Source organism: Artemia sp. Qi Xiang Cuo, chromosome 12 (genome assembly GCF_049724085.1).
Source record: "Artemia sp. Qi Xiang Cuo chromosome 12, ASM4972408v1, whole genome shotgun sequence".
Taxonomy (NCBI): Eukaryota; Metazoa; Arthropoda; class Branchiopoda; order Anostraca; family Artemiidae; genus Artemia; species Artemia sp. Qi Xiang Cuo.
Genome location: NC_142805.1, coordinates 59,720,915 through 59,743,048, shown reverse-complemented (window position 1 = coordinate 59,743,048; position 22,134 = coordinate 59,720,915). Strand labels below are relative to the sequence as shown.

Genomic DNA, 22,134 nt, shown 5'->3' with positions numbered 1-22,134 from the left:
ATATTGTTGAAAAAAGCTAGTAGGATATGTTGCACTTCCCCAGAAGCTGGGGTAGGTCCAACCTAGCAGACTGCACCAACTTTGAGACCTGGTGATGGGCTACAAGCAAAGTATATGGGAAAATCAGAAAGTGAATAATATGGGAAACTGTTGTAACAAAAGGTTGATAGAAGATGATATGAGATACTCATAAAAAAAAATCTTGAGAGTCAATTTAACAAAAAAAAACATGTTAAGGTGTCGGACTTTACCCGATTCACCCTAGTTTATATAAACAATGGACAAATTTCATAACTTAAATACCTTTCTCCAGGGGTTTTGTGGGGTCAAGTTACACTTGTAGTTATGTTATTCTAACTGATTATATCTTTTAAAAATCAATATTTTCTTGGTTAATTTTTATTATAAGCCCACCCTGCATGAGTAGACTGGAACAGAGTATGAAGGAGTTGAATTCAAATTTAGTTGGGGATCAATCACCCCAGGGTTAAACTAGAATTCCCCCCCTCAAAATAGGAATAAATTGAATCCCAAACTCCAATCCATGATTTCAAACAGCTCTTAAAAAGGGAATTTAATGGATATGCCTAAGTATATGTTGATCGATCTTTAAGTGAAGATGGATGTGGAAGAGGATGCTTTTTAAAAGAGCTCAGCCTATGCATTGTGAAAAAACACAAGGCGGGGACCAGCACACTAACAGCTGAAGTAGCTGCAATCAATTTGTGCTTAGAGACCCTAATTAAACTGAAACAGAACAATTAACATATAGTAATATTCTCTGACTTTAAATCTCCTCTCTATATCCTACGAAACACTAACTTTGAAACGCTGGGCACAGGCCTACATCATACCAAAGAAAACCTAAGCAGCCTTGGAAGATTAGGTTTTGTTACTAAATTTCAATATATACCTCGTCATCTAGGTAAAGAAGGAAATGAAAACGCAGACAAGATGGAAAAGCAAGAAGCAAAAAGCCAAATGGAACCAGTGAAATCTCTAACTATAAGGGATACAACTTGATTATGACTAAAAACATTGCTTGAATTAAAGCCACCAAATTTATCCCCCTTTCCAACCAGTACACAATCAGTCTGGTTCAACTGCCTGTGTTCAAATACAGCTAACTTCAACCACCACTCTCCCTCATACAAAATAAAGCAGCCAAATGGAGAAGTTGCCAATAGCCCATTTTGCAGGTACTGTAAAAACAACGAAGAAACCCCTGAACATATACTGTTGAACTGTAAAATACTGGAAAGAAGACTGTCAATGGATCTCAATCTACAGCACCATATATAGTAGGTCTAAATACGCTGACTATATTGAATTAGATAAACCCTACTGTGATGTTACCTCACATTTTTAGCTAATAGCAGATTTACATCTTTCCATATTCATCCACATTTTGAATATTAATAAGCAGTGTTTACAACAAGGCAGTTTACTATAACAGTAACATAATTTTACAACAAGAGAAACTATGTAGTAAGGGATTATCTCATTCAGTAAAAATTGAATTCTCCCAAGAAGAAGTGTATGAACTTATCATGAGAAAAGAAGAACAAATTAAAGATTTGGATCTATTGTCAACCCAGCCAAGAAAGAAGAGGGGTCAATGATCTGATTTTCAGGACACGTGCCTTGATTGTCTACAGTTGATTGATTAAATTTAATATAACAATGAACCTTGTTTATTTCAATATCTGAAAGGTTTTTTTCTAAATAACAAAACTATAGGATAACTACCATAGTTGCTGTCTGTTAAAGGCAATGTCTCATGTTTAATTATCAATGTTGTGGTCAAGATTTGTAGACTATTGGCCAAGATTGATAATTCTGAAAATTAGTAGTGGTCAAGATTAAAGTCTCAGCTGCCAGGTGAAGGACATACTACATTCTAATCAGAGATACAGATCAGATTAGGCACTGGCTAATTACTAGGAGTCTTACCCTATAGGCCTAGGCTACAGCAACAGGAACAAAGAAATCAGACATCAAAGCAAGGGTAACTCATCTACTTATTGTGCTCCTGTACTTATATATCTCTTTCTGATATTTTCATTAGTATTATATGGTACTTTATTACATATTAGCTATTAGCCTATATTATATATAACTAATTTCTCTAGTATTTAACTATAGGCTAACACATTGGGGAAAATGAATAAAAGTGAGTCTGAAACAAGATTGATTGCTTCAGGTTTGCTTATGTCACAAGCTGATGCTCATCACTGCTAAAAATGGGGGTGCAAACCAGTCATGTACACCAGCTATTTTTCTGTGGCATGTACCCAATTTGCTGGTCGCCACTGCATTGAGGTACACACCTCAATGCATTGGGTACCCCCCATACCAGTTAGGAATTAATTGTTTCATGTACAACCATCAACATATAATGTACTCCTTCACCACTGTAGTGGTGTACCACAGGATCTGTGCCTCAGAGTTTGATACCTACATCTAACCAAATGTACTACTCCATATATAGCATAGCAGGACCTACTCCATATATAGCGTAGTAGGACCTATGCCATGTTTAATGTAGTACTGATTGTGGGGTGTAGCACTCAAATTCTTAGGTGCAGATCCTTTGGTGTACTACTGCAGGGGTGAAGTAGTGCATTATATTGATGGTAGTACATAAAACAATTAACATCCCCAACTGCCCTATAGTGATTTTCACTTTTGCATATATTCTGAGAAGACCAATGACCAATCTGCTTCTTCCTGTGAGCATCTTTAAACTGAAGTGATGCAAAGAAAACCTAAAATATAAATAAATGTATTTTCTCAGACAAGGTCTAGACAAAAAGTGAAAACTGGTATGGGGGTACCTAATATATTGGGGGCAGTACCCAATGCATCGGGATATGGACACAGTCGGCTAGGCTGTGTACCCAATCTGTTTGTACAGAGATACAAACCACAGAAAATAGCCAAAGTGTACATGACGACTCCTGGACGACTCACATGAACTAAACAGTTAAACAGGATCTGTAGATGTTACAGACATGCCTGTTATGAGTTTGATTCCTGGGATTATTCTATACTAATAAGTAACCGCTAATATACTGTACCTTCAGCTGTAGTTCAACACCATGACTTAATGGCTGATGCTTTTTATGCTGTTGTCACGAAGCCACGTGTCTCTTAGAATTTGAAAAGTTCACCGCCGTGCCGTAGTTAGATTCGTATTTTGACTATAGAGTTAAAACGTGAGTTTGACCTTTCTTGAGCATTGGTTCGTTTGTTCGTTCGTTGGAAAATCGGATGAATTGCCAAATAATTTAAATTCTTTCCGAAAAAGTAAATCACGCCAAGAAATAAGCCAGTTCAAAATAAAAATAGCCAAGTTTTAAGCCACAAGCCAGTTCCAAAAATTTTCACGCCAGTCGCCAACAAAATAAGCCAGTTTGGCGTAAAATAAGCCAATCTGGCCACACTGAACGAAACAAGAGGAAACTTTTCTTGTTCACAAGCAAGCCCAAACAAAGGGTTGTAAAATCTACTTTATCTGCATCTGATCGTCAAATAATACACCAATCAACTGGGTGGTGAAACAGTTTGGTTCAAAAGGGCTAACGTACAAAAAAAAGGCCTGTAGGAATATGTAAAGATTAAGTAATAAAAGTGATCATTTTTTAATCAGAAGAAAATAAAGATTCTATTGATACGTCAACTAAATGGATAAATATAATAGAACAGGACAGCCTAATTGGTCTGTTGAAAAAGATGCTTTTGCAGATAAGTCAATTAACTAATAATTTGAAGTGTTTAATCGTGCATAATTTTAATAATACTCATATTAATGCATAGCTCAAATTTATGGCAGTGTTTGACGTTTGCTATAACAATCAGGAAATTTACAGTTTCGACATCCCCATGATGGTATTTTTTCCGCTTATTTTCTGCTGATTTTTCACACACGTTCCGTATTTTCAAACCTGGCACCCGCTAGCACAAAACTTCATAACTGCAAATGGAGTTATTTTTCATTAAGAACAGAGCTCCCAGGTATTCCGAATTTTCAAAGACGTATATGATTGTGTAAGTTCACACTTAACCAATTAAAGAGTCGGGTTTTTTTATTTTTAGTGTTTTTGGTACATTAAACCTTAGCCTCGTTTTCAGGCCACCCATATCCAATATGGAGTTCAACACAGGTCGTGTTCAACACGGGTGAATGTCTTTTCAGAACCCGTGTTCAACCACGTTATTCTGGCACGTTACAATATTGAGGAGCCCGAACCTGAAAACGATTTTCGTTGAACCTGCTCAAAACACGCTTCAAACCCAGTGCCTGAAAACACAACTCTTGAAAGGGATAGATTCTTTCAAAAACATATATAAAATTCCAATCCTATAAAATTACTTAATGTGCTGGCTCCATCCATTAATGAATCAAATTACCAGTCGCTTTTGTGCAACAAAGTTAAAGGGTAACTTTAAAGTAAAAAGATGAAACTCAATTTGTGTGCTGCTGAGACAGAAAATCTCTAAATGAGATTCAAAATATACTTCTCCTTAGAATTTGAACAGCAATCTTACGAATTTGCGAATTTACGAATTTGCAATTTAGCTTAGTGACGAACATGTGCGCAATGACAAATTTGGAAGATCAAACAGGCCGTGGTAAGGTATTGTAAGTAAGGAATGGCTTTTATCATTAGGAACCATTTATCCCCAGAAAGAGTGTATGGCCAGCAAAACTGCGAGAATAGACATATTACTCTAGGATTAATTTAGACAGCTGCAAGGACAAGACAAAGAAACTTTGACATTTCAGAACCTCTCTATTTTGTCTCGTAGCCGGAAAAACAAAAACAAAAACTGCTGAATGTTATAAAACAAGCCTGACTGGCCTTCTCTCCTGAAAAAAAGACCTCTGAAATAAATGATGATCCTTTCTAATAAAGATTTTTAAGGGAGTAGCCATTCCTGACGATAATAATTGGAGCTTCTCAGTTCTAATTAGGGTAAGAGGACCAAATTGGACCTAAACATCAGATCAGTAAACTTCAGAGAACTGGCCTTCCCATGGAAATTAATTTACTTTAAAGTAGGTATATTAACCGTCATGAGGAAATTTTACGGTTAGCCAGGATCGAATCTCCAGGATTTTTATTGGGGGGGGGATAAGGATCTATGTTGTTAAATTTTGCTGAAAATTGTTTTCCAGCATACAAATAGCAGGCCAAACTATAAATTCTTAAAAAAACGAAAAGATTTAGAGTATGATTTTCTTTTTCCCTGAAAAGACTGTGTCAATATAAAACGAACAGAACCCCTATGCCGTCCCAAGGCCAGAACAAAATTTGCACTTCACTGAAAAAATACAAATGAATATGCATTTTCAGTTTAATATACATATACTGATATTCAGTAATCAAAATGTTAATATTATTTGATTTACTAAAGTTATAAAAGTAAAAACATTTATATTTTTCAGTAAACTGCATATTATGTTCTGGCCTTGGGACGGGATAGGGGTTTTGAGCTTAACTTATGTTAATTTCTGCTAGTTTTGAGTTTGACTCAGTTATTTATTGTTATTTTTGTTCGTTTTGGGTTTAATTTATTTATCGATGCTGATTTGCGGTAGTTTCCCGCTTGGTAGATTATCTAGAGCTAGTATAGAAATATATCTATAGAAATGAATTACATTTTTTTTTGCACAGTTAACAGAGCACACTGATGGTGAAGCAGCTTTAAACTTTGACATGAAACGTTATAACTTGACCACTTCTTTCAGAAAAGAATTTCGGAGGGTTATTCCGTGTTGATAAGAAAAGAGGGTAAAGGTGCAGTTTAGGTCCTCCTGTAGTGTAGGGCAAAGGAGCGTTATGGTGAAGGTGCAGGTTTGTTCTCCCTTATAAAACAGCTTATTTCAGCAGATACAAAGAAGAAGCCCATTTGCGGCATTCTGTGGCATCCCTAGGTCCAATGCTAGTATCAGATCCCGCGAGTGGCAGTTTATGCTCGTCAAGTTCTGGCTGTACCGGCCACAAGTGCCCCAGCTAAATGGCTTTTTAGCGCGACAGGACTGATAGTGACTGCAAAAAGATCAATGGCTCCAGTCAGAGTGAACAAACTCACTTTTGTTACATCAATTGTAACTGAAGTTATGTAACCGCTGATTTAAAATTTTTGGTGTTGTTAAGCCATGGTATCTGATTTGTATACAGTGTTTTTTCGATGCTGTTATTTGATTGTTTTTTTTTTCACTTCCTTTTAGTATGTATTTGATGAACAGGAGATGTTTGAACTTCAAACTTTGAAAGTTACACACACATTAGCCCAAATCATTAACAAGAAGGAAATGATTAAACACGGGATTTTATAGGAACAATGCGAAGTTAAACATAAACACAACATAGGTTTCCCTGGGTCTAGTGGCTAAAAATGAGAATTCTAGTAGGTCTGATCGACGGTGAACATAAGCACTTTCCACACGGCCCTACAAATTCCGGTTTTATCATATTGTTCTTATCTGTTTTTAGCCAACCATTTAAAAATCCTTACTAAAATCGAGGTTGAACGTATTTGGTGAAGTGGAATTTTTATTATTATTTTTAAACAGAAAAATCGTCGCGCCGTGGCACGCCGCCGGTCTAAAATCGGCGGCGCGCCGCCAAAAAAATTTTTGGCGCGCCTGGCGGCACCCCGCCACCGATACTGAATCACACATTCGCCACCGTCATTTCGGCGTGGCGCGGCTTCGGGGACTACTGCTGATGGCTTTTAGCGAAAATTGGAGTCATTACCGTAATAAACGAGGATTGTAACGTCATATTACTAACTTCATCCCTAACAATATGCTCAGTCATCGTGTGGTTTAGTGGGGGGGGGGGGTCAGTGATGTGACTTAGTAACCTCCACCGTGAGTCTGGGGAACTTATGGTTAAACAAATCCCTAAGGATCATCCAAATTTCAATTTCTAGGTGAGACGGAAGAGCCCCTGGTCTTGCTGTGTCCTCATGAAAATAGGCCCTACCTCTGTAAGATCCATTCAATTTTATGTAAAATTTTATTACTTAAGTGGTTTCATATGCTGGTAAAGCTTTTAAAATCAGGTTTAGGTATATTTTGGGATTTACTGTGAAAGTTCCCTTTCATTTTACCGGTGTCCAGACAAATATTTGAGCTTAAAATAATCCGTAGATTTACAGTAACATAGCATTCTACTTGCAGTGAGACTGATGAGCTTATGGTTAAACAAATTCCCATGTAACATCTGGATTTCAGATATGAGATGAGAGGGGAAAGGCCTGAGCCTACTGGAAAATCAAGAGAAGATTAGGTTCGATGAAAGGAATTTGACCTAAATCAAGGGACTAACAACGTTTGGTTTGTAACAGCACTTTATTGTCATAGCAGTCAACTCTCTCACAAAAAAAAAAAAATACATTCAAAAGTAAAAACAAAATATGTACTTTCTCAATAAAGCCTAACATTGGTACACATAGGTGTTCTTGGAGAAGTAGAAAGATATTAGAGAAGCATTTAATGGGGGAGGAGTCAAATTCACCACAAAAAAGTGCATTTTTAGGCTGTAGCTCTTAAATTATTGTGCATAGAAAAAAGTGGGAGGAGACACTATCATGTGTACACGGATGGAACTTCAAATTTCACTTCTCATTCAGAATTCACTTTTTTCAACTTTTCTTAATTTTTATTTCTAACTCAAAATAATGTTAAAAGCAAAAGTGGATAAAAACAAAAACTGCATTATTAATATAATACAATCGCATTATGTAAGTATGATACTTCTAATTTCTTAAGATGGATGATCTATGTTTATGGAGGGAGGAAAGGAGCCAAAAAATTATCACTAGTTATGAAATCTGCTTGAAAAGACATATGATACTGATATGGGTACATTTACTTAGTTCGCATAGAAGCCCATGGGTTCAATCCTTGAGAAAAAAAAGGAGAGAGGGGGGGGGTTAACTACCATAAAAGGTCATTATTAAACCTCAGATTTTCAATTATACTTGAGGATCTTTTGATAGTTTCAAGGTGTTGAGGAGGGAGTCTCCCCCCTGCTGTTCACAGGTATGTGTATTCACTCCTCACAAGTTCACAAACAGTAGAAATGAACATATTGGTCAGCAATTATCAAATTATTAAGTATATTTTACCCGAGCTTGGGAGTGTGACAGAATTACCAGTCCCCCTAAAAAAAAGAAAAAAAAACATGTGTATGTACCTGGCTAGAAGATTCAAATTAAATGGAATGTTGCCTAGCTAAAACAGTCTTTTAGAAACTTGATTGCAAAATTTAAATGACTTTAATGAATACGATGAAAATTTTATGGCCAGTACTTACTCATCCAAATTTCTATTACCTAAAAAACACAAAAAACTAATTTTGATTTTTTAAAAGAGATTTCAACAATAGACTGCGTCCCCAGAGCAATTTTTAGACTTTAAAATAGACCATTGATCTAGCAATTACGGACGAGAATAACTTATAAGAAAAACCAATCAATTGCTGTTCAATATCATAATAATAGCATGAAATTACCCACTTCAAACAGCAACGGTCCCACCATAATTATGTGTTTCTGAATGACAAAAGTTTAATTTCCTAGGGTGGTGGGAAGCGTTGGAATATTGATATAATTTTGAGAAAATCACAGAAATGCTCTCCAAAAGGGCAAATATTAGAGGTTTTATTTGAAAGGAAACTGTCATATACTAAACTTTGTTGTCCTTTTGGACCAATATAGGGTGAGATTGGGGCGGGGAGGGGAGGAATCTCCCTTGTACATTAAGTTTTAGACTTATTACCATTACATAGATACCATAAAGTGCAATAGCCTTTGTTTTAGAGGGGCTTATGTATTACTGACCTGAAGATTTCCTTGGCAATTATAAGCCTTTGGGAGAAAAAAAATAATGCCCCAAATAGTTATTTTTCAAATCAAATCAAAGAAACTTCAGCCAAAATTTAGCAAATACTAGAATTTATTAATAAAACCTTGAAGTGTACACACAACTTTGAACAGGAGAACCTGTACTGTAAGATTATGGAATTTTCTGGCTTTATTTATGACCTACTAACATAGTAGCAGTATAAACTGATGGATAGAAGTGATTTTATTTATTTCTTGAAGTTCACCACTCAGTGCTATTCAAGTTTTCCTTCCTTAGAAGGAAAACTTGGAATTTTTGGTATTCCTTCCTTAGAAAAAATACCATTTTTTGGAATTTTCACTGAATTTTTTTTTGTACGTTCATAGAATAAAAGAAATAACAGCCATCACCCAAAATTTTCATGGCTTGATGTCACTGTTATCACCAACCAAACTCAAAATCAAAAGGGTATAATTTTAAGTCAAACTTTACTAAATAAATGGGGAGGAGGAAATACCGCCTTGCTTGATGCTAATTACTAATTACTTGCTAATTACTTGATGCATATACCAACATGTACACGTAGTAGTGCATACCAAGTTTGAAATAAGGCATGAAGGACAATAAGGTGCTTAATCCAAACCATAAACTTTTGTTTCTAGGGAAACTCAATACTGATATACTGCATTTCATATCCAATCACAAACTTGATGCAATTTTTTTAGTTTTGATCACCATAATAAACTTGATTTTAGGATGAAGATTTTTTTTTTCTTACTTTTATTGACTTTCAAGAGTTTTTCATTCACAACAAAGTCTTTTAGTCACAACAAAGTCACAACAAAGTCTGTCCGTTTTAGCTACTTTTTAAGACGAGTTTGTAGATTGTTCCTAGAAAAGCAGGAAAATAACTTTAAGAAAAGTTGCAACCATATGTGGACAAGGCCAAAATTCTAACGGGGGGGGGGGGGGCTGAAATTCAAAAAAAATATTCTTTGGCCCTGTGTTTCAGGGAAAGGATAAATATTAGCAGTTGAATTCCTCTTTATCACCTCCTCCCTTAGTTTTCAAGCATATCAATGACTGCATTGTAGACATTGTTCAAAAATGGAACACTGGGTATTTTAAAGGCAATCAATCACAGAACATAAGTGAAAAGAAAGAAGAACATTGACTCAATACAAAAATGCAAAATATATTGGCTCAACTATCACAATGGTTGAAAATCAGAACTTCCCATTTCATAGAATATGCAAATAAATCTATAAATCTTATATATATCGAATATGCAAATAACTGCTATAAATCTTATAGTAATACTTAACTGTTACCATCACTTTCTGCACTATGTCGCTGACCACTTTCAAGATAATCAATAATAATGAAAATAATAGCTATAACCCCAAGAAAAGCAAATAAAATCAAAACGTCCTTAAATATTCCAAAAGTGAATTCCTTTTTCTCTCTTTCAATCACAATCAACTCATCACTAATTTCTTGTGCTATTTCAGATATATTAATAGCTTCATTGTCTAATAAAGGAACATTTTCGCTATAGCCATTTGCCTTATTTCTGGCTGTTGAGATTTTCCTATCAAATTTTGCTAACAGTTTTTTGGCCTGTTTTGTAGTTGATGGATGAACATCATTGTAATCACTAGCATTTGATGAGGTTCTAGAACTACAATTCTCTGACAAGTTAACACTTCTGGGTTCAGGCAAGGTCAAACGTTCAGGAATTTTTATAGTTCTGCGAGCAAATAGCTCAAAGTCCTTTGAAATACTATTGATTTTTTTAAGTTCGGCAACTGGACACCTGTATTGAAGTGACAGTCCTTGTAAGGTATCACTCTCTTTAATAGGCACTTCAAGAAAATCTTGTCTTTTGGATAATGCATTATTCTCTCTTTGATCAGATTCATCATAATCATCAACAGGAAGCCTGGTATAGTTTTTTCTTGAAACTAGCTCAATGTTAGAATACATAACTTATAGAGTCATGTACAGGAGACGAGATGACCATTACAGTGGATAATACGTCTTCAGAAAATGTAGACTCTGAAAGGAATAAGAGACTGATTTGAATTTAAGGTCAAAACCTGCTAGATTTCAAAAATAAGTTTTCTGAATGCTGGAAGTGCTGATTTACAACCAAAGTGAGGAATTCAAATTTTTAAGTTTTTTTTTATATACTAAAAGTAGAATCAAAATTACTCTAAAGATAGAGAGAAAAAAGAAAGATAACAGAGATTGAGCAAATAAATAGTTAACATTTTCTGGTTCTTCTTCCAAAAACACTTTCTAACTGTGGTTTCTATCATTAACCTCTGGGCCAAAGATTTAAGCTACAGCTTAACCACCTTTACAAAGGCACATCTGCAGAATAAGAGGTATATTTCATAAGATCTTTTCAGCAGTTTGGTATCATTTAAACACAAATACACTTAAAGTGTATTTAAATGTGTAGGCCTACACAAATACATATTTATATACACTTTTTTTTCCAATTATGCTCGCTCATTGGAAGTGCATGCACAAAACTGAAGTTTATTTAAATGTGAAGATATATACCCTTTTTTCCAATTATGCCTACGCATTGTAATCAATTTCCGTGTCCATACCTGCCTTAGCGTCATCCCTGCACAAGGAGAAGCAGGTAATTTCCGCTCTCAAATGTATTTTAGTTTCTGCCATAAGTAGTAATGTTATAACGATAGAGAGCGGGGTGTCTCCCTATATAGCTATAACGATAGAGAGCGGGGGTCTTCCATATAGCTATAACAGTTTCAAGCGGACAGTACTCCCGCCAATACAAGCAGACAGTGTAATGACCGAAATTCAACGACCGTGAAAATGCGTGCTCTGTTCAAAGTGCGTGACGTTTCCTTTGTATGAAATTGTGAAATTCCTTTTGTAATTTAATTTGTTTAATTAATTTACATAAATTAATTTATTGTTAATTAATTTACATAATTACATTAATCCAGAGAATCCAGAGAATGTAACTTTGGCAAGGTAAACCATGACAAAACACTACTGAAATGTTCCAATTCATGAATTTCAATGAAAGAAATCCAAAATGAACTTTGAAAAATCAAGAGAATGTAACTGTGACAAGGTAAACCATAACAAAACACTACTGAAATATTCCAACTCTTGCATTTCAACGATAGAAATCCAAAAATGAACTTTGAAAAATCATGTGAATGTAACTGTGACAAGGTAAACCACGACAAACACTACTGAAATATTCCATCTCTTGTATTTCAACGAAAGAAATCCAAAATGAACTTTGAAAAATCAAGAGAATGTAACTGTGACAAGGTAAACCACGACAAAACACTACTGAAATATTCCAACTCTTGCATTTCAATGAAAGAAATTCAAAAATGAACTTTGAAAAATCTAGAGAATGTAACTGTGAATAGGTAAAGCACAACAAAACACTACTGAAATATTCCAACTCTTGCATTTCAACGAAAGAAATTCAAAATGAACTTTGAAAAATCTAGAGAATGTAACTGTGACATGGTAAACCACAAATAAACACTACTGAAATATACAAACTCTTACATTTCACGAAAGAAATTCAAAATCAACTTTGAAAAATCAAGAGAATGTAACTGTGACAAGGTAAAGCACAACAAAACACTACTGAAATATTCCAACTCTTGCATTTCAACGAAAGAAATTCAAAATGAAATTTGGAAAATAAAGAGAATGTAACTGTGACAAGGTAAACCATGACAAAACACTACTGAAATAATCCAACTCTTGCATTTCAATGAAAGAAATTCAAAATAAACTTTGAAAAATCAAGAGAATGTAAAAAAAAAAAAAAAATGATTAAACAAATTAAATTACAGAAAGAATTTCACAATTTCATACAAAGGAAACGTCACGCACTTTGAACAGAGCACGCATTTTCACGGTGGTTGAATTCCGGTCATTACACTGTCTGCTTGTATGGCGGGAGTATTGTCCGCTTGAAACTGTTATAGCTATATGGAAGACACCCCGCTCTCTAGCGTTATAGCTATATAGGGAGACACCCCGCTCTCTAGCGTTATAGCATTACTACTGCCATACATACCTGTACAAATGATTGGGGCAATACACATACGATCTTACCCAAGAAATCTCTTCTTATTGGTGCAGCATTTTAGAGTTTACAAGTACATGAAATACTATAAAAATCCGACACATACAGGAATAACAGGAATATATACATTTTCCACCATAAACCCTACTGAATTCATAAATACCCAACCTGTTTCCATCTTTGTTTACATCTAGACAACTATTACCACTACTAACAACTCATTGCAGAACCAAGCCACATAAGGTCAATAAGAGTCCCCATGCTTCTTCTTACTCCCAATCTATTCGAAACTTTCCTAGCTACCCCCTCCAAGATGTTGGATAAGTTGGATGCACATAGTGTCTTTTGATTTAATGTCACATCCCCCTCAGTATACCCTGAAGTTTTATCTTCATACACTTAGCCTTCTCTGACACACTAAGGATCAAATATTCCCCCTCTTTTTCAATGATAAATCCTGCATGTAAACGATGGGTAAATTGCATAATTTGCCACCTTTTCTCCAGAGGCTTAGTTAATAGGCCTTTTGAGTAATTTAAACAAAGTGACTATTCTGTAATTTTGACGAGTCTTAAGGGGGTTAAGAAAGGACAAGGGGGAGGGCCCTTTGCCCTCCAAGCATTGTTCAACATGCCCTGAAAGTTTCATCTTAATGCCCTCAGCCATTCCTGAGATGTTCCTGATATACCCTTTTGACAATCAGCATGTACATAATATGTTTTGATTTTGTTCAACATTCCCCGAAAGTAGTCACAAGTAGATGTAGTAGCAGTTGTAAGTTGTTGCAGTCAGAAGTAGTCACAATTGCAGTCACAACCAGTCGTATCTGCCGCCACAGTAGTGGTAATAGTTTCAGTTAATATCCTGAAAGCTTCAAGTTAATACCCTTACCCATTCCTAACCATATTGCAGATACACCATTTTGATACCCTAGATTCAGATGAGTTCTTTTCATTTAGCTCAGCATATCCTTCAACATTCCCTGAAATTCCACCTCAAGACCCTTAGCCTTTTTGTATGCACCTAGGATCAAGCATCACCCCCTTTCACCATGATAAACCCTGTACATAAGAAATGGTCAAATTGCATAATTTACATTCCTTGCAATTTGGGCTTAGGGGCCTGGCATCCCTGAAAGCATAGTTATTAGTTGTTGTGATTATTTTGAATAAAATGGCTTTCTATCAGAGTTAAGGCAAGATTTCTATCAGAGTTAAGGCATCTAAAAGGGAAAGTGGGGGGAGGGGCTGGTTGTCCTCAGGTCCTTTTTCAATATCCCTTTCAACATGTCTTTTAATTTTCAACTTAATTCTATTCCAACTTAATATTAAAGTTTCAACTGCAATAGAGTTTCAGCCTTACATATTGCTTGTGTGCCCTTTTTACAACCCTATTGCATATAGTGTGTTTTGATTTTGTTTAATATCCCCCTCAGGTATCTTTGGAGGGATGGCAGCTGAAAAGAGAATGGGAGGGGGACTGTTTGCCCTTTGTCCACTTTTCAACATTTTCCTAATCCTACCCTGAAAGTTTAACATTAGTGCCTTCAAGCATTCTTAAGATGAGGCAGATAGGGGGAAGGCCAAGTACTTGGGACACCTCCATACTTGGGACAGGCTTAACATACAGTGAAGCCATCTAGCAAAAAAAAGTAGGGAAGTATCTCTCTATCAGATGACATCTGCAGAAGTTTGAATTTGACAGTAGCCATTTTGTTCTTTTGTGGAAGGATCAAAAATTTCAGGCTAGACATGAACAATTTTTTGTGGAGTTCCATGAACTGTCTTGGGGCATGTTAGGTTTACCGTAATCATTTACTGGCTCTGGTTTGTCGATTAGTATCTTTATGAACTCAAATCAGTGTTTTTGATGTGTTTTTGTCACAATTTTTGAAAAAAAATTACATGATTGCAGTGACATATAAGGTTCCGTATTCGGAACTGTCCCAAGTATTGGTGCTTGGGACATGTCCCATGCATTGGTGTAGGCACGGAGGGGACATTTGCCCCCTACCCCTCTTTTATTCTGGACTTCCTGGAAAATTTTGGATCATGTATTCTTTCTCTCTCTCTCTTAGGGCAGCTTAGGGCCGCCATAACTGAAGTTGTCAAAACTAAAATGAGCATACGAGATGCGGCAACGGAATCCATTGCGTTTCCAAATCATCCCTTCAGAGGCATCATAGTGAGTACTTAAAGAGTATCAAAAAAGATCCAAGTGCTATGTTTGAATACAAGTCAAAAATTCAGCATAACATGGTTTTTTCTGCTAACCAGAAAAACGAACTCCAAATTTACTTAATAGAAGCTTCTAAACTTCATTATGGTCTTGGGATTTCAGAGGTTCGCGAGCTAGCCTATGAATATGCAAAAAAAATGGATTGTCATAGCATTCGAGTTGGGATGACAAGAAAAAACAGGCAAGAAATGGTATTATGGCTTTATGTCAGGAAATCCGAGTCTTTCACTAAGAACACCTGAAGCAACTAGCCTATCTAGGGCAACCAGTTTCAATCGCTAGAATGTTGGGATCTTCTTTTCCAAGCTTTGTGATGTCATGACCAGGTATGCCTTCCCTCCCCAAAGTATATGGAATACTGACAGATACTCCCAAAAAGAAGAAGATTGAGGAGGAGGCTGTGCTTTGACAAACCAGGAAATCTACAGGAACTCCCAGAAACTCTGGTAAAAAAAAACAAAAAGCCTAGACAGTCCTTTTTCACTGAAAGCAGAAGTAGCTTGAAAGATATTTCGGACTTGACTGAACCGATCGAACCAGATGTTCAGGAAGGACTTTCAGCTGACAGAAACCCTCAATTTGATGCTATGAACACTGAAGACTTTGTCTTAGTACTTGAAAAGGACACCAAGAAAGGAACGTTCCACAGTGTTTCGAGTGTTTCCACAGTGTTTCGAAAATGGCAGAAGAAAAAGAAGTACAAGTTTGGTATTTGAAGAGGATTGCTCCATTCTTGAAATTCATCCCCACTGATGCTTCATACTGGTATAGTTTTACTGAATTCGTGAAGATCTTGCCAAAGCCTAAGCCGTCCGGACAGACCGAAAGACAGGCTGGACATTTTGTCTCTCTCCTTGATTTGTCACCATTTAACATGTTGTGGAGAAGCGAACAGCTTCTAGTTTGAGCTTGTTTTGTACATCTGTGCTTTGTTCTTCAATTTTCTATGTTATCTCTATTAAATAACTGAGTTTTGTATTGAATAAAGTTTTTATTGTCTGTCCCAAGTATGGTTTCGACTTGTCCAACCTGTGGTGCCCGGTTCCATACTTGGAACAAAATGGGTAGTTGTCAAAAGAACATATTTTCTTGAAAACAAATTAATTTCACGACTTGAGAACTTGACAACATTTTCCTTGATTAATGCAGATGATGCTGAGAAATTTTTGTTTCTGCACTGCAAAGTGTCAAGGAGTAAGAAGCAAATCAAAATATTGTCCCAAGTATGGAGCCTTCCCCTTATGCCTTTTGATAAACCTGATGCACATAGTATCTTTTGATATAGTTTAAAATGCCCCTCAACATTCTCCAAAATTTCAACTGAATATCCTTAGCCTTTTCAATGACACTCAGATACAAATATTCTTCCTTTTGCTAATGATAAATCCTGCATTTAAAAAAGGGCAAATTATATAATTTACAATCCTTGTCATGGGGGCTGTGGGGGGGGGGGGGGGAGGGTTGTATCCCTGAGGCATAGTTACTAGATCTTTTGACCGTTGAACAAAATTAATTTTCAAACTTTTGATCAGTGTTGAGGGGGGGGGGGGGTATCTAAAAAGGCTAAAGGGGATAAGGCTGGCTTCCCTCCAATAGATCTTCAATTTACCCTGAAAGTTTCAACTACCTTCAGCCATTGCTTAGACATTGCTGGTATGCCTTTTGACAGCCAGCATGCACACAGTTTGTTTTGATTGTGTTTGGCATCCCTCTCAAAAGCTGTGTGGGGTGGGGAAATGTCATCCCCAATGGCGTTTCGCCTGGCTATTTCAAAATTTTGGTCAAATACGTTTGGACGGAGGACAGCTAAATAAGGTATAGAAGGGGGGCTGGCAGCTCACCAACCACTTTTCACATCCCCCTCAACTTGTCCTGAAAGTTTCAACTCAATACCATCAGCCCTTCTTACAATATTGCAGATCCTCCTTTTTGATAAACTGGATGCATATAGCACCTTTTTATTCATCTTAATATACCACTCAAAATTCTCCAAACTGGATAATTTTCTATCGGACAGAGGGGAGGCAACTGTACCCTCCAGACCCAATTTTGCCACCTCCCCCCCAAGCTAAAATTTAGTTTCTTCAAAAATCTTGCAAAAATAAGATGAGCCTGCATAATTCAGAGAAACTGGTCAGTTTTCTTCAGTATTTCTTTGCATTTACGGTACTATAAGGCTTATTTTTCATTTCTTACTATCATTTTCACTTGATCTGGAAGTTTGGTCCACCTTTGCCCCCCCCCCCCAGGACTTTGACAAAATTACACCCCCTTCTCCAAAGCTTCATTTTTATTCCCTTAGCTTTTTCGGATAAGGTAAAAATCAAACATTTCCCGCTTTTCTAATGATAAATCCTGCAAGTAAACAATGGACAAATTGCATAATTCATAATCCTTGCCCTGGGACTGTGGGGGACATGGCAGCCCTGGAGGCATAGCTATTAGACCTTTTGACTAGTTTGAAGAAGATGACAATTTCAAAATTTTTATCAGTGTTGAGCAGAGGAGTAGGCAACGAGGGAGGGGTGGGGCTGGTTTCCCTTCAATCCATATTCAACATACCTTGAAAGTTTCAACTTAATACCCTCAGCTGTTCCTTAGATATTGCTGATATTCCCTTTCGAGAACTAGCAAGCACACAGTGTGTTTTGGTTGTGTTTGGCACCTCTCTAAAAATTCCTTCAAGTTTCCCCTTAATACCCTAAGCTTTTTTGCAGACCCAGGATCAAACTTACCCTCTTTGCCCAATAAAAAAAACCTTTTATGTTAACAATGGATAGCTTGCATAACTTAAAGCCCTTGCCCAGGGGCTCCAGGGTGTTTTGTCAGTCCTGGAGGAATAGTTATATGACTTTTGGACTATTTTAAACAAAATGGATATCTAAACATGTTATTGGATACATTTGGGGAAAAAGAAAGGGAGGGGCTGGTTGGCCCCTGATCACTAAAAAAACTGCTAAAACTTTAGGTTCTCAGTTGAATGAACCCTCTCTGAAGTTCTTACAGCCACCCCTTCCATATGAAGTGCCTCTAAGATAAAAACATATAATAATACAATGGAGCCTTATGGCTCTTAACTATAGCAATGCGTCTGACGAAGACTCTTTAAATATTTACCAGAGGATCTGTACAGATAGTTTTACGCACCCATTTAACTAGCCATATGTCAAAACGCAAGCCTTACAAAAAATGGTAATCTATCCAAATTGCAACAACTTACAACTTTGACTATTTGCGACTGTAACTACTTGTGACTATAAATACTAGTGAGCTTGTTTACTTATGAATGTGACTAAGGCTACTTGCAATTTTCAACTGTGACTACTTTTGACTATAGTTACTTGCAAATAACTGCAAGTACTTAAGCCTACAAAAACTTGCAAATGAGGCTATTTGCAATCCCAACAACTTACAACTGCAACTACTTGCAACTGCAACTACTTGCAACTGCAACTGCAACAACTTGTGACTGCAGATGCCACAGCTTCTGACTGCAACTGGTACTGCTACTGCAATGTTTCAAGTAGGGAAGGATATCCAGTTGAAACATTCAGATATTGTTAAGGCAGATGTGGAACTTAACGACACTATGTGCATCCCAGTTGTTACTGGGTGTAGTTGCAATCTCTCAGGAACAGCTAAGAAAATAAGTTGAAAATTTCAAGAAATGTTGAACTAAATCAAAATACACAATTTGCATTCTGGTTGTCAAAATGGCATGTCTGCAATATCTCAGGAATAGTTAAAGATATTAAGTTGAAACTTTTAGAGAATGTTATGGGTGATATTGAACTTAATCAAAATACAACTATGTGCATTCAGATAAGGATATTAAGTTGAAACAGTATTGAGGGGGATGTTGAACATAATCAAAAGACACCATGGATATTTTGGTTGTCAAACTGGCACATCTGCAATATCTTAGGAATAATGAACAGTGTTAAGCTGAAACTTTTAGAGAATGGTGTATGCAATATCTCAGGAACAGTTTAGGGTATTAAGTTGTAACTTTCATAGAACGTCAAAGGGGACAATGTTGAGCTCAATCAAAACATACAACGTGCATCTCAGTTGTCAGAAAGACATATCTGCAATATCCCAGGAATGGTTAATGGAATTGGGTTGAAACTTCATGGGAATGGTGAGTGGGATGTTGAAATAAATTAAAAGACACTAATTGGAACTAATAAATTAGAATCTGATATTCAATTCTTACACAGGAGATGTAAAAAACTGGAGATAGGCTGATAAATGGCACAAACTTTAGATAAATTTGTTACAGTTTTAAGTTTTTTGGGGCCGGTACGGTTTTGAGCTTTTCGCTGTTTGGGGGCCACAGATCACATCAACTTTAAGCAATTAAAGATGACATTACAATATCATTTCCCATATACAAAACTGCAAATTTCCAAAATTACCACTGTATATAATTCCTGGGCTAAAATGGACTCACATCCTGATATTTTGAGGTTGACTCATATCCTAGGTTACAACCTGAGCAGGTTCCTAAATTTGGTACTTATCTCTAACTAATGGTATTTAGTTGAATAAGGTTTTAAATTTCACAAAAATTTCTGTATTTTTATTTCATTGAGAAATCAGCTTCCACAGTCCCAAGTTTACTATTAAAAAAAAAACAAAAAAAAAAAAAACAGCAATTCATGCTTACTTCTAAACCTGATTTACTTTTTATTGTAAAACATGTCAATCATAACAAGACCCTTATGTTACATGACTTCTGGGCTCAAGAAATTTAGACTATTATTTAGGTCTCCATTAGCTGCTTATGTTGAATGGACCCCTAAATCTATTTCTTAAGGCTCATCTAGACTGTTAGTGCTTGGTCCAGTAAAAATAAAAAAATCCAGAACAAAGTCCACTAAAGTCCAAACGATTGAATCTTGGATATGACTACACTCCAGACATGAATGCAATCACTTTGGAATAGGCAATGGCTAAAATAGGTCACACTGGAACATTTTTAAAAATGAAAAAAAATATTTTTGACAATAACACAATTTAGAAAAATTCAGTCTAAAATAGACAGTAAATTGGGTAAATATTTACATTAACAGACAATTTAGATAGCTAAGAAACAAAAATACCCCCTAGAATCAGAACTTTATCCTGAATCCTAATATGACATTCATGTCTGTTGCAAGTTCAATTTTAAGCCCTTTAAGGACTTTTTTCTTTTATTTTCGATATGGCTTGTATACCTGTGCATGTCACTTTTCACCAATAATGGCAATAAAGTATTCTCTGAACCATGTGACGTTGTCAGTGGAGTTCCTCAGGGTACCGTCCTAGGCCCTACCCTCTTCCTCATTAACATAAATGATATGACAAAGAAAACCACAAATGGCATCAAGCTTTACTCTGATGACTCCAAGCTTTTTGGACCACCTATTCAAAAAAGCGTGCAATCAGACCTCCAGAAAATCCAGAAGTGGGCCAGTGAATGGCTACTCAAATTTAATATTAATAAGTGCAGTGTCCTCCATTTTGGCAATAACAATCCTCACTAACAGTATACCATGCGTGACCAGAAGTTGCAGTCTGATATTCAGCTACAAACCAGTCGTGAAGAAGGAGACTCGAGAGCACTTGTTGATGAGCAACTGAAGTTCCAAGGGCATTGGCAACAAGTAATGTCAAAAGCTAATTCGAGTCTGGGCCTGCTGAACCGCACTATTAGCAGCTGCTCCTGTACTGTCTTCCTGATTACTTTACAAGAAATCAGGATTTAGGCCAGTAATTATGTAATTAGGCCATTTTTGGACTTTGGAACATGTCTGAACTTCCCCTCCTACAAGCATGACACCAGAGTAACTGAAGGAGACCAAAGATGAGCCACCAAATACATCATGGGTCTGCAAAATATGCTGTACAATAAGACACTGGAGCACCTAAAACTACCAACACTGGTCTTCAGACGTCAGAGATGTGATATGATGCTGACCTACAAATATAATAGCCAACCCCTCCTCACAAAACATACAGGTCAACACAATACTAGAGGACACTCACAGAAGCTAGCAAAGCAATGAGTGAAGACCAGAATGTGCCAAAACTTTTTTACTGAGCATATTTCCAACAACTGGAACAACCTCCAAGACAAAACCGTGACTGAGCCCACTAGTGCCCCCTTCAAGTCAAGACACACAAGTGGGACAGTCCATCCCTCTCAGCTGCCAACTAATACAACATCACTGAACCGATTTCACAGTGACATTCCAAATTAACATCATTGACGTGGAGCAGAACAGATCCAGCATGGACCTTATTTAACTCCAAAGTGTGAATTAAGGTAAATTAAGGTGAAACATATAGCATGAATATATAATACAGAAATATACAAATTGAATTTGTGACAGAAACAAATGTTATATTTGGATTCAGGATAAAATTATGATTCTGAAGATAAGTTTGTTTCTTAGCTATTGAATGGCAACTCTAAGTATTTTAATATAAATTATTTGAAAAAAACTACGTTTTCTAAAGAGTTAAAGAGGCTGAGTTACAAGGTCGAACCTCAAAACGTACAGGGATTAGGAGGCACAGTTGGGGGGCTGCCGCCCCCAAACCCCGCTTTCGCAGCCTGTAAATAAATAAAAAAAGATTTTTAAAGTGAAAGTAGGGAGCGACATTAAATCTTAAAACGATCAGAAATTATTCCGTATATGAAAGGGGCTGTGCCCTCCTCAACGCCTCGCTCTTTACGCTAAAGTTTTTATTGTTTAAAAAAAGACTTGTGAGAAAGTCAAACTTTAGCGTAAAGAGCGAGGCGTTGAGGAGGACACAGCTCCTTCATATACGGAATAATTCTGATCGTTTTAAGATTTAATGTCGCTCCTTACTTTCACTTTAAAAAACTTTTATTTATTTACAGGCTGCGAAAGCCGGGGTTTGGGGCGGCAGCCCAACTGTG

At 36.5% G+C, this 22,134-nt stretch overlaps 2 protein-coding genes across 5 annotated transcripts in view; both read right to left on the bottom strand.

Annotated features, from left to right (window-relative positions):
- LOC148946351 (rab3 GTPase-activating protein catalytic subunit-like) overlaps positions 1-3,117 on the bottom strand; it is a 242,629-nt gene extending 239,512 nt beyond the window's left edge. Inside the window, exon 1 of the mRNA XM_089097676.1 lies at positions 3,081-3,117. The gene's annotated coding sequence lies outside the window, so the exon portion shown is untranslated. The remainder of the gene's footprint in view (positions 1-3,080) is intronic.
- Positions 3,118-7,204: 4,087 nt separating this feature from the next.
- Positions 7,205-22,134, bottom strand: part of LOC148946350 (lysM and putative peptidoglycan-binding domain-containing protein 3) — a 46,866-nt gene continuing 31,936 nt past the window's right edge. For 3 of the 4 annotated variants that reach the window (XM_089098397.1, XM_089098396.1, XM_089098398.1), the window contains exon 2: positions 7,205-10,921. In XM_089098397.1, the coding sequence (XP_088954523.1) occupies positions 10,184-10,849 (666 nt within the window). In that variant the 5' untranslated portion in view covers positions 10,850-10,921 and the 3' untranslated portion in view covers positions 7,205-10,183. Of the gene's footprint in view, positions 10,922-18,616; positions 18,755-22,134 lie in introns of those variants that run through there. The other variant, XM_089098395.1, reaches the window with a different exon arrangement.